Genomic DNA, 13,177 nt, shown 5'->3' on the forward strand with positions numbered 1-13,177 from the left:
CTTTGAAGCTGAATATATTTACCCTAGGTGACAAGCTCCTTGGGGGCAGAGATCATTTTCTGTTATAAATGATCCTGTTTAGGCTCCAAGGGATTTCCTTCAGGATACATTTCAAATTCTTGAGCTTAGCAGAAGGACTTGTATGGTCCACACCCTAGTCTCCAACCATGTTCCTTTACGAAAGCTTCACACACTTACATGCAGTTACCAAGGGTTCCCTGAATGACCCATGCAGGCTTACACGCCCCACTTAGATGCCTCTCCTTGCTCTGCCCTTCTCCACCTCTGCCCCACTTACCTGGGAGACATCCACTGAGGCATCACCTTCTCAGGGAACCTCCCCTGATGCCGCTTTGATCTGACGTAGACACCCCTTCTCCCAGCAGTCACCACAACCCCCGGAAATAGTGAGCTGCTTGTCACCTGCACTGAGAGACGAACTCCTTGAGAGTAGGGACCCGTTCTTCATTCACAGTGCTTGCCCCTCTAGCAGAGACCTGTCCCCTAGCACATGCTCAGTGCAGAGGCGCACTCTGCCTTCTCAGGGTATGGTTCACAGATGGACAACCAGATAAAAATGCATCTGATGGAGTGTCAGCAAGTCAGCCACAGAATCATGTTCACAGGCCGCGAAGTAAGCGGCCAACATAGACTGGGGCTGCGAGTCTTCACGGAAGATTTGAAACAACCCTGAGAGATGTGGACAGGCAGGCGAGAGCCACTTAAGGCCAAGGAAAATTCAAGACAAAATGAGAGTGGGGGTAAGAAATGAACATAACCATTACATAGGACAAGTGTACTTCAAGAAGGTGCAGGGGAAATGTTCTTACCTCCTGGAAGGTCCTTGAATACCTAGGATGTGGCTTACTTTACCCCATAAAGGAAGGGAGTAACTTATTAGAGGTTTCTATTTCAGGGCAGAATGAAATATATTATTTTAGGTGATTGGTGTGGCAACAGTGTACAGGAAATAGTAGATCAGAGACTAGTTAGGAGGAAATTATATTTCCAAGGAGGTGCAACGAGGCTCTGGACTCCAGTGGGCCTGGAGAAGGCAGTGTGGGTGAAATTCAAGGGAAATTTGGGCAAGTCTTGGGGACTGCAGCAGGAGGGAAGTGTCTATGGTGATGCTCACATTTAGAGCCTGGCTGACGCTACTAATAGGAATTCAAAATCTGAAAGGGTCTTAAAGAAACCTACGAATAAATATTACAAATTGTCCAAACTCTTAGCTTACCTTACGTGTGGCTGATTCCCTACCATGGACTTGCTCTGGAACCTAGAACCTAATTTCAGAAAGAATCTTTGGCTTTGAGGTGTTTTTTGTTTTGTTTTGTTTTTAATGCATAAAAAAGCATCTTTCATTGGTTTCTGTTTTCCAGTGAGATTTCATTTTAGGTTTAAGTTAAACTTCATTTATTGAAGTCAAATTGCCCAAGAGACTACCTTATGGGTACATGGAGCCCTGTGAAAATCCAAATGACAACCTAAAGACCCTCTCCCTAAAATATCCATATTCAGAGATGAGATTTTGTTCACAGTGTCCAAGACAGTCACGGGCCCTCTAAAGCAGAGTTCTTGGCCCCCAGGTTTTGAAGACCTGGCTTTTACTTGATTTATTGGATTTACATTCTAACTACTGATAAAGGCCACAAAGCATGTCAAATCCGAAGTGTTTAGGTACAGAAAAATTGCTGAACTGGAGACTTTAAGGTAACACAAAATTAAAACCAGAATAGTTTAATTAATGCTATTGAAAAGTCACAAAGAGAAAACAAGTGTTGATTTTTTTTTTTTTTTTTTTTTTTTGGCTTAGTAATTAAGTAGGTTTATACAAAATTAATAATAAAGGGGACAAAAAAAAAAAACCTACCTTGAGGTTTTAACACTTAATGCTTTATTGTTACATTCTGGAATGACCAGCTGGGAAGGGCTTTAATATATTGATCCTTTCAGAGTCACTTCCACAGAGATTTACTCCATCAGCAGATACCAATTTGCATTTTTTTTTCCTTGTGAGTTACTTTAATGACACCCAGCAAATTGCCATATTTTAGTTACCTCTCACAGAAATGGAGCCATTTTTCACCATGCTTTTCTAGTAAAAGCAAAACAACAAAAATCACTGTCTGTCAAAGATGACAAACTAGTTATTCCCAAACAGGTATATCAAATGAACATTTCAAAATGAGGAGATTCTGAATTACCTTAGCAGTAAACCGAGCGTATTATCATATGTGTGAATATGAGCATAATGATGGTTTATACTTAATTAAATGGTATATTAGGTCTAATCATTGGAATTCACTATAATAAATATCACATAGGGCCAGGCACGGTGGCTCACACCTGTAATACCTGCACTTTGGGAGGCCAAGGTGGGCGGATTGCCTAAGCTCAGAAATTCAAGACCAGCCTGCGCAACACGGTGAAACCCTGTCTCTACTAAAATACAAAAAATCTGCCAGGCGTGGCGGCGTGCACCTGTAGTCCCAGCTACTCGGGAGGCTGAGGCAGAATTGCTTGAGCCCAAGAGGCGGAGGCTGCAGTGAGCCAAGATTGCGCCACTGCACTCCAGCCTGGGTGACAAAGGGAGACTCTGGCTCAAAATAAATACATAAATAATCACATAGGTGAAAATCTGCCATGGACAAGAGCCAATATAGAACTGAAGTTTAAAATATAGAATTTCTCTATTAATTACCAAACACAGGGATTCTTTACACCACAAGCGCCACAACCAATGGGACACCAGTTTACAACTGCCAGCATTTTGCTATCCTGCTGAACAGGGCTGGTTTATATTGCCTTAGGGCCGAGGGGAACATTCACTCTCAAGTGAGTTGTGGAGACACTTGAACCTCCTCAGCATATTTAGATACTGTCAGCCTCCCAGCCCAGTAAAAAGGCTTGTGAGAAAGAGAAAGCTGGCAAGAAGGATACTTTACCAAGCTTTTACATGCTTGCACTACCTACACAGGAAATGAGTGTTCGCTTTCAGATTTGAAGTATTCCATAGGGTTCCTTTTCTCCCTAGGAGCTCTGGCTTCTGTGTTAATCTACTGATTATTTTGAACTTCTCCAATACCAGATTTATCGTCACTGCAGTGCTTTGCTATCCTGCAAATGTTAGTAAGTGCCTTTTCATGGATGTGCGGTACTTAGAAGCATCCTAACGGGCTTTCAGCCGCCCTTGCTTCTTCCGTGGTTCCCTGAGGGAACACTGGCTGGGGAAGTAGGGATGTGAACCTCTTGGTGTTTTTGAAAAGCTGTCAAAACAGCAGAATTCCAACACATCGAGTGTAATACTTTAATTGGCTTTTACTAGCGATACATGAGTTGGGCAGCATCCCATCTATAAATAGAAGGGTACTTCAATGAGCTGAGCAGAGGAGATAGGTTTCATAGGCAGAAATAGACCAAAGAAAGCAGAAACCAAGAATAAAAGTAGATTGGTCATTTCAGAGTTTCTTTCCTTGTAGGATTAAAGCAGAAGAACCTCATCATGCTGGCCCAGGTTGACCGGGCCTCTTCTAATTGGTTGCTGTGAATCTTACGCTTTTTTTGAAAAACCGACCTGTTTCAAAGTTCAATTTGAGTACATAGCACCTAGGACAAGTGAAGCCACTCAGGTTTGGTCTGTTCTTCGGGCCTAGGGCAGGAGCAGACTAATGGTCTCTTTAAATTTTACTCAATACTGCTAAAACAGACAGAGAAACAGTGCCAGATATGTTCACTGTGCAGGCCTGTTCAGAGTCCACGAACCATGGGTGACTCTTTACACGTGGCAGGGGTGCCCAAACAGGCATTGCCTCTGAAAACAGCTCAGAATTTAGTCGTTAGTTTACTGTAACTTTGGGATACTTTCTGTAATCCACCAGACTGGTTCCGCCTCTTCTACCATGAACTCCCAGAGCATCCTCTTCCTCCAATGCCATAACGCATGTCTTTTGGCCCTATGGCCTCTGACTGTAGTCTTTTGGATTATAGCCTCTGACTCTAAGCTTGAAGAGGCTGTTCCATTTTGTGTTGATTTCTTCTATAGTATCCAGCAAAACTCTCTGATCAATTGTATCTTTTACTTTTGTTACTCTTTTCCTGACAGTGCATGACCGTGATATGTTAGGTGGATGAAAGTTTGGGTAAAACTTAATAGACCTTCCTCCTGGCCTTTTTTCTTCTGAAAAATTGTTATTGAATCATTGTATTTACACTTTTAATTTGGCATTCAATAATAGATCACTGAAAAATTTTCCCTGATAATTTCAACGTACTATGGGAATTAAATGCAATAACAAATAACATTTGTTGGCTGGGTGTGGTGGGTCACACTTGTAATCCCAGCACTTTGAGAGGCCAAGGCGGGCAGATTGCTTGAGCCCAGGAGTTCGAGACCAGCCTTGGCAACATAATGAATTTCAGTATTTACCAAAAACACAAAAATTAGCCAGTTTCATAACCTGGTCTCAAAATAAATACATCAGTAGAATAAATGTTTTTAAATTTAAAAAAGTTATTAAACGTAGTATGAAAGATATGTGAATGGTGTATTCTAAATGGTTAAAGAATAGTGAAGGTTGTTCAATAACTATTTGAACAGTAAGTTTACTATTTGGGGAAAAAATAGTACAAAATAGAAACTTCAATGTTACACATCAAAATACATTACAAATAATTAAAGATTCATACACCAAAAGAGAAAGCAAAGGAAAAAAAAAAAGAAACGTAGTTTCATTGGAAGATACATATTTTTTGTGGTGGAAACAATCTTGCTAAAAAAACATGATGCCAGAAGGAAAAGAATGTAAAATAATATTAAACTTCTACATGTTGAAACATTAAAAATGATGATCAAGCATAAACCAAAATTGCCAAATGACAGAGAAGATTTAATATCGTTACACCTAGAGCTGGCATAATTGAGATCCCATTTCAAGGCCCCCAAGTCTGAAGGTAGGCCCACAGAGCTTCTCACACTGCTTGTTCAGACACAGCCTGCGCCCAGTCTCTTTCTTCAAAAGATTCCTTGCCTTGCCTTTTAAACTGCCCAGGAGGCCAATCCCAAGAGAGATACAACAATGAGAACTCAGCCTCCCCCGCCTGGGTGTGGTGGCTCACGCCCATCTTCCCAGCACTTTGAGAGGCAGGTGAATCCCAAAAACCCTCTCCCCAGGAGACCCGTCATAAGCTGCACTCTTTTCTTTGTTGTTGTTGTTGTTTTTGAGACAGGGTCTCACTCTGTCACCCAGGCTGGAGTGCAGTGGCACGATCTCAGCTCACTGCCACCTCCGCCTCCCAGGTTCAAGCGATTCTCTTGCCTCAGCCTCCCGAGTAGCTGGGACTACAGGCGTGTGCCACCACGCCCGGTTGATTTTTGCATTTTTCGTAGCGATGGGGTTTCGCCGTGTTGGTCAGACTGGTCTCCAACTCCTGGCTTCAAGCAATCTGCCTGCCTTGGCCTCCCAAAGTGCTGAGACTACAGGCATGAGCCACTGCACCTGGCCTAAGCTGCACTCTTGTTGATCTCTGTCACCTTGTGAAGACTGAACCTCCCAGAAATTGAAGCCTAGACCTAACCTCGCCCCCGACCCTCCCATGGTGCCTTTTGGAATGTGTGGTCTGTCCTTAATCCCACTGTCCCAGATATTTTCTGCCAACAGTTCCTTCCCTGCCCTCGTGCTAAGTGGAACCTGAATATTCGCTGAATGTCCCTCTACAGCCCTGGCCAGTGGTGGCTGTCTTATCTCCCACATTCCACGTACTGTTGGGCCTGGAGATCAGAGAACTGGATAAAGAGTCAAGACCCATCAGTTTGCTGTATTCAGGAGACCCATCTCACATGCAGAGACACACATGACACACATAGGCTCAAAATAAAGGGATGGAGGAAGATCTACCAAGCAAATGGAAAACACAAAAAGGCAGGGATTACAATCCTAGTCTCTGATAAAACAAAAATTTATCAACAAGGATACCTGCTGCAATTAACAATGGCAAGACAGTATAAATCACCTCAGATTCTTAAAACATTAGTGAAACAATGATTATCCATAAAAACAGATACAATAGGATCTCACTTTTATTTAAAGTCTATATGCATAAAATAGGAAAATGTTTGTAGTCACTATCACTAAGTATTAAAATGCATGGTCAAACATCTTTTTTTTTTTTTTTGTATTTTCCTAGTTTTCCTTGACAATATGCACTACTTTTGTCAGAAAAAAAAAAGTAAAACAACACAAAAGCTTAGGAGTAAATTTGACAAATAAATTATGAAGTATTGAGTCCCTAGCAAATAATTTTACCGCAAGGACACTGCCTGCCAGCCTTAAACCTCAGTAAGTACTGCTGTTAACTCAAATCTCTAGGGCAGTGGTGCTGTTTGGGCATCCTACTTTAAATGAAGCCTGAGGAGTGGAACATATATTGGTAAGCTCAGCACTCAAATGCTATGGTAGCCACTCTACTCAATCTCAGCTCCACAACTGAATAAGTATAGTCTCCTTATCTGTAAGATGTAATAAAAGTATGTCACTCACAAGAATGTTGAGGTCTAAACGAAATAACATCTATCTAACAACCAACATATAACAAGCCTTATAAGCACTGGTTATTATTGTCTCCCAAAATAGAACTGTTAGATGGTGTCCCACTTTGGTTACAGAAGTAAATGTCTTGGGAAGAAAGATGGTATTTGTGATAACATGTAAACTTTTTGTACATCATCACAAAAATAGGTAACTTTTTTGTTATTATTTATAGATTTATTGATCACTTAACACTACTAAAGTTCAAGTAATAAGGTTTCCTGCCCTCCTCTGTATGAAGAGATAAAGGAGGTAAGTGATATAGGGAAAGTTTACATTCCACAGCACTCTACGGGTGTAACTAACAGGTGTAGGTTCTTATAGAAGGCCACACAACCATAAGGAAAACTCATACATTCATATACCGTATACAACTTAAATTTGCATAAACTCTTGAATTAATGATGGTGGCAGGTGCTCCAGCCAGCCTATCATTCCAGCTGCAGCAGCCAGGCATGGCTGGTGCTGCCTGTTCCCTGGAGCAGGCAGGATGCCCACCCTCCTGGGTGCGGTTGCAGACTCAGGCATCCCTGCACTTTTGGGAGCCTGCTTTTGCAGGTTGGGAAGTGCGTGTCCCCACTGCTTGGCTTCTCCCTGCTGTTGGCAGCGGCTCTTGGATCAAAGCAATGGGGGAAACCTAGAAGTCACGAACAGGGAGGGCCTGAGGGCTGGGGACCAGGCTGCCAGTCCCACCTATAGGAGTGGGAACTGGTGCCTTTTCCAGACTCACCTGTGGCCACCCATGGGCCAGTCAGTATGTACTTCCTACCCTCTGAGGCCCATAAAAAGCCCTGCGCTCAGCCAGAGCTGAGCAGAGGGTGGGATGACCAGCAACAGGGAGGAGATACCCTCTCTGCTAAGAGCTTCAGAGACCTGCAGAGACAGCAGAACCACCTGCCTATGGAGAGAAGCTATCCTTTCCAGGGCCTCCTCTCTCCTGAGAGCAGCAGACCTCTGGACAACCTGCCTGTGAACACAAGCTACCTTCTCCGGGGCTTTTTCTCTGCTGAGAGCTGAGAAGAGTTACTCTCTCCAGGGCCTTTTCTCTGCTAAGAGCTGAACACTTGAGGGATGACTCGCCTGCCTGCAGAGGGGAGCTACCCACTGTGAGTCCCCTTCTGAGCTGTTCCAACACTAAATAAAGCTCCTCTTCATCTACTTCACCCTTCGTCTGCATACCTGGACGCAGGACAAGAACTCGGGCACCGCGGGCAAAGGTGCCAACCAGCAACAGGTTTCCAGAGGAAGAAAAACCACCCCAAAGATCACTCATAACATTAACATAACCAAAACTTCAAATCTAAAAGTTTAATGCATCCAACTGTACAAACTGTCAGAAACTGATGCCACTTTTCACCTTTAACATTTTGAAATTCTCATACTCTCAACAAGAACAAAATAAAACCAAAAAGGAGAACATATTAAATGATTTTAATTTGTAAGACAGATTACATGCTTCATGGGCAGAACCAAAGGTCAAACCTTGCATTTTGTTCATCGTTATTACACAAGTAATTACACAAGTCCAGTGTATAAACACTACCTGAACACAGTAAGTTCTTCTAAGAATAAATATTATATGAAAAAAAGTTAACAAGCATTAATTCAATAATTCTCAAACAGATATTCATCAAAATGAGGTAGGTCTAATGTGTCATTTGCTAAAGGATTTAATGCTGAGGAGGAAAAAAACTCATCGAAAATATCAGTCTTCATGGGACTCTCCAAGTTTAATGTTCTAACGCAGGCATTATTTGTCAGAGAGTCTGGCTGAACTTCACATGGATTTTTCTTGGTGGGGCTACAATAATTATGGTCCTGTCTCAGATGTGTGTTCTGGGAAACATCATTTAATTCACTTGGTACTGGTGGTGGGATATGACCATCTCCCATTCCCAAATACCTAAAGTCACCTTCCCCATTTTCTGACAGCTCTGTTGGAACAGTTGTAGGAGACAATAATTCTGCTAAAATTTCTTCATGAGTTTGACTACCGTACAGGGGAACACCAGCAACAGTGGTGCATGCAGACTCACTGGCAGTATCAACTGGATATGGTAGCTCATTTAACAAGTCCTCTATTGATTCACAATCATTTGGAGACCCACCCTGGGGCACCTGTTCCAGATTTTCACTTGGAACTGTTTTGCTTTGCGGGGAAGACATAAGAGCAGCTAATTTCTTCTTTTCTGCCTTTAGCTTTTTACGAAGTTTTAGACGGAGTTTATGAATCTGACCTTCCACCAAATCTTCATGGTTTGCTGGAGAAAGACCATTTCCTTGAGAACTGTGGTTGAGTTGAGCTCCACACGAGGTGCTTCCAGACTTTTCCAAAACTTCTGAAGCAGCATGAGCATGTGGGTGGGCAGCTGTGCCATTAGACGACGGAGGGCCTGGTGGTGGCTTACTGATGGGAGGAGGCTTACTTGCACTCCCATGCGCTTTCTTGGATACGTGGCGGGCCTTCTGGTTTATACCTTTAGTTTTAAAGCCACCAAAATTATTTACCCCTTTAACTGAAGGTTGTAAATCAGTTATAGTGTTTCTATTATGAGCTGAAACACAGAGTGGCATAAAAGAAGCACCCCTGCTTATTAAGCCTTTAACCCAACTTCCCACAAATGGCTTCTTCTGATTTTCTTTCAGAGACTGATTCTGTAATGACTTAGATGTTGTGGTTTGAGAATCTGCTATAGTTTCTTTTTTCTTCAAATTAGATACCTGAGATGTGACATGTTCTGGTTTTAATTGTTCAGTTTTTGGTGTCAGGAATTGTTGTAACTGAGCGTCCTTCTCAATTTCTACTGACTTCACTCCCTGTATAAGACCAGCAGCATCAGTATTATTCACAGATTTGGTATTTACAGTATCTTTTGTATTCAGCTGTACTGACTGCATGTTTGTATTTACAACTTGGGATGGAAAACTTATGTCCACAAATTGGTCTGGGATAAGCTTTTCATGACATGGAGCTGATACTGAAGAAGCCATTAGTGATTCTTGTGATTGCAAAGTATTTGTTTTGAGAATCCCTGTATTTTCTGCTACAGGTTTACTTTCTAACAGGAAAGCTTCAGAATTTAACTGTGAAACTGAGGTTGTTTTCTGGATAGTTTCTTCAAGTGTCAAAGGTAAAATATTATTGTCAACCAAACCTTTTGGACCTGAAAGTAAACGATCTCCATGAGTTACAGCTGTGTCCTGTGAAAAAGTATGAGGGGCAACTGATGTATCTTTAGGGAGAGTTACGGGGGCTGTTTCAGCTGAGGCAGCATCGCCCACAGAACACGATGTTGAAGATACTGGTTTCTCATTACCGAGAGCGTGTTGGTCATTAGTCTTTTTAAGTGGAAGGCAGGCAGCTTCTTTATCTGTCACTTGGGATGTTTTTCTTTCCCAGATAACAATATGTATCTCTGAAGCAGGAACTTCAAATTTCTTGTGCCTTTCAGAACATGGGCCTTTTAAGTCATCACATTCCAGCCAACTTCCTGGAGGATGGGAAAGAAGTGAAGGTTCGATATCCACAAACCACCATCCTAGGTTAACTTTCTTCTGGCCTTTTCAACTGCTGTATCACTGAATACCCACCAAAGGAAAAGACTCTAAAACATGGTCTTGACCTTGTCACCATCATCTGCCATGTTAAAGTCCTTAGAGTATATTTAACTTTTGGAACTTAGAATTTCACCTAATTTATCCATTAACATCAGTAAACAGAATGTTTCATATATATAAATTTTCAGGATAAATGAAGCTTGTTACCTGAAGGATCAATATTCGTTTTAATTCTTATTTTGGAGCTTCCATTTTCACATTTGTCAAGAGAGAATGAGATGATGGATGACAAGGGAAGAGTTTAAAAACTAGGAGTAGGATGCACTGCCAAATATTGAAATATTAATACAAAACTTGGGAAAAGTCCATTACTTATAGCAGTGTGGTCGCTGGCAGTTATTTTTGCCTGCACAATTTCAGTGGTGCAGTAGGGACAGGGGTCCTTATGTAGTCAACTAAAGCATGAATGAGGAGTAAGAAGGTAACCATTCCTTTAAAAAAAAAAAAAAAAAAAAAAAAGGACATCCATTAGGATGGATATTATTAAATAAAACAAACAAACAAACAAAAAAAAAAAAACCAGAAAATAGCGAATGTTGGCAAGGATGTGAAGAAATTGGAATCCTTGTGTAATGGTGGTGGGGATGTAAAATGGTACAACTGCTGTGGAAACAGTCTGGCAAAAGTTAAACACAGAATTACCATTAAGACCCTGCAATTCCTCTTGTAGGTAGATACCAAAAAGAACAAAAAGCAGGGATTTTCAATTCCTTGTCCAGCAATGTCCAGAGCAGCATTATTCACAATAAGTCAAATGTCCATAACAGATAAATGAATAACACATAAAATACTATTCAGCCTTAGAAAGGAATGACATTCTGCTCCATGCCACAATACAAATGAATCTTGAAAATATGCTGAGTATAATAAGCCAGACACAAAAGGACAAATAACGTATGATTCCACTTCTATGAGGTATCTAGAAGAGACACATTCACAGAGACAGAAAGTAGAATAGTGGTTACCAGGGGTTTGGGGTGGGAGGATGCGGAGTTATTGTGTAATGAGTAGTTTCTGTTTGGGTTGATGAAAGAGTCCTGATGGTGATGGTGGTTGCACAGCATTGTGGTTGCACACAATGTATTCAACGCCAATGAATTGTATACTTACAAATATTAAAATGGTAAATTTTATGTTATATATATTTTACCACTACAACAAAAAAATACAAAAAGTACGGCTGAGAAGTAAAGGAAGGCGGCTAGGTGCTAACAGGTGGTGTGGGGTTAAGGGAGGGTATATTTCTTTACAGTTTACTTAGTACCACATGATAATTTGGGAAAAGCTAACCACAGGCTTGGATGAGTAACAATTTTTAATAAATAATCAACAAATATCTGTACTTTCATTAGAAACGTATCAAAACAATCCACACTTCCACTGTATATATCAATATCTACACGTCTATGAAACAGAAATAGATACAAGAAGTGTAATGTCATGGCAATTGTGGCACAGCAAATACGCAGCTTACTCTATTTCTATGAAACCAAATGTGATAAATTAATAAATTATGATGTCAAACACCATCGTACTTACTACAAAACATTTCCTATTCCCTGGATTACAATAGTGCGCACCCAAAGTACTATATTTTTTCTAAGGAGTATATTCTTTTAGAAAACATTGTTTTAGCAGTAGAGAAGTAATGACCAACACAGTGGTCATCATTTTATGTTGCAAAACATGTTTAGAGACACTTAATCTTAAATATTGAAAGTGTGCTCAGTTTCTCTTTTCCTTACACATGTGCATCTATCCTTTTTTGAAAAAAGATTTCTCAGAGCACACATAGAAAACTCGTTTGACATATCTCCCATAGTCACTTTTTAATGCTGAGAAAGACCTTAAGATTGTGAGGGAAAAAGGGTACTTGCCACCAGGCTTCAAAGGCTTCCTACAAAGAACTAATCTTAAGGAACGAGAAGATTAAGAAAGGAGAAAGAGACCTTTCCTTAGTTGTCAATTCAGGCCAATTTAGTTGCCAACAGGTTGGTTAATGTTAAGGTATCACTAGTGACTATCTGAGAAAAACAAAGGTCTAGGACTCAACACAGACTTAAACCACATTCCCTAAAGAGAAAAATTTACAGATCAAATTAAAATATTTATTAAAATATAAGATATGGCTGGGTGTGGTGGCTCATGCCTGTAATCCCAGCACTTTGGGAGGCCGAGGTGGGTGGGTCACCTGAGGTCGGGAGTTCGAGACCAACCTGACCAACATGGAGAAGCCCCATCTCTACTAAAAATTAACCGGGCATGGTGGTGCATGCCTGTATTCCAGCTACTCAGGAGGCTGAGGCAAGAGAATCACTTGAACCCAGGATGCAGAGGTGACGGTGAGTCAAGATTGTGCCAATGCACTCCAGCCTGGGCAACAAGAGCAAAACTCCATCTCAGAAAAAAACATGATATTAAAAAAAAAGTAAACGAGAGCATTAGTCGCGTAACAGACAAATAAATTATCTGATAAGTTTCAAAAGGGAAAACAAAATATACTCAGAGATCTGCTAATCCCTCACATATACACAAAACAAAACTGTTCATTAAGCACGTGGTTTATGTGGCTATACTCTTATCTACTACCTGCACCTACTCGTTAAATAGAAAACTTTATGTATCTTTTGTTTGCCTGTGTCAGTGGTTCTCTACCGCATGACGCACACTGGAATTACCTGGGGAGCCTTGAAAACAATGTTTAAAACAGTATTACCACAGCATGTGCCTGTAGTCCTAGCTACTCAGGAGGCTGAGGTAGGAGGATCACTTGAGCTCAGGAGTTTGAGAACAGCCTAGGCAATATAGTGAGACCTTGTCTCAAATAAAATAAAATAAAATAAAATAAATAAGAAAATTAGGAGAGAAGGAAAGAAGGAGCAAAGAAGGAGAGAGAGAGAGAGAGAGAGAGAGAGAGAGAATGAGACAGAGGAAGGAAGGAAGGAAGGAAGGAAGGAAGGAGGGAGGGAGGG

At 41.1% G+C, this 13,177-nt stretch overlaps 1 protein-coding gene across 4 annotated transcripts in view; it reads right to left on the minus strand.

The window, feature by feature from the left end:
- Window positions 1–8,002: 8,002 nt before the first annotated feature.
- Window positions 8,003–13,177, minus strand: part of USPL1 (ubiquitin specific peptidase like 1) — a 43,397-nt gene continuing 38,222 nt past the window's right edge. For all 4 annotated transcript variants that reach the window (XM_017865900.1, XM_017865902.1, XM_017865901.1 and 1 more), the window contains one exon: window positions 8,003–10,078. In XM_017865900.1, coding sequence (XP_017721389.1) covers window positions 8,193–10,078 — 1,886 coding nt within the window. In that variant the 3' untranslated portion in view covers window positions 8,003–8,192. The remainder of the gene's footprint in view (window positions 10,079–13,177) is intronic.

The sequence above is a fragment of the Rhinopithecus bieti genome, unplaced genomic scaffold (genome assembly GCF_001698545.2).
Source record: "Rhinopithecus bieti isolate Rb0 unplaced genomic scaffold, ASM169854v2 scaffold_81659, whole genome shotgun sequence".
Classification (NCBI taxonomy): domain Eukaryota; kingdom Metazoa; phylum Chordata; class Mammalia; order Primates; family Cercopithecidae; genus Rhinopithecus; species Rhinopithecus bieti.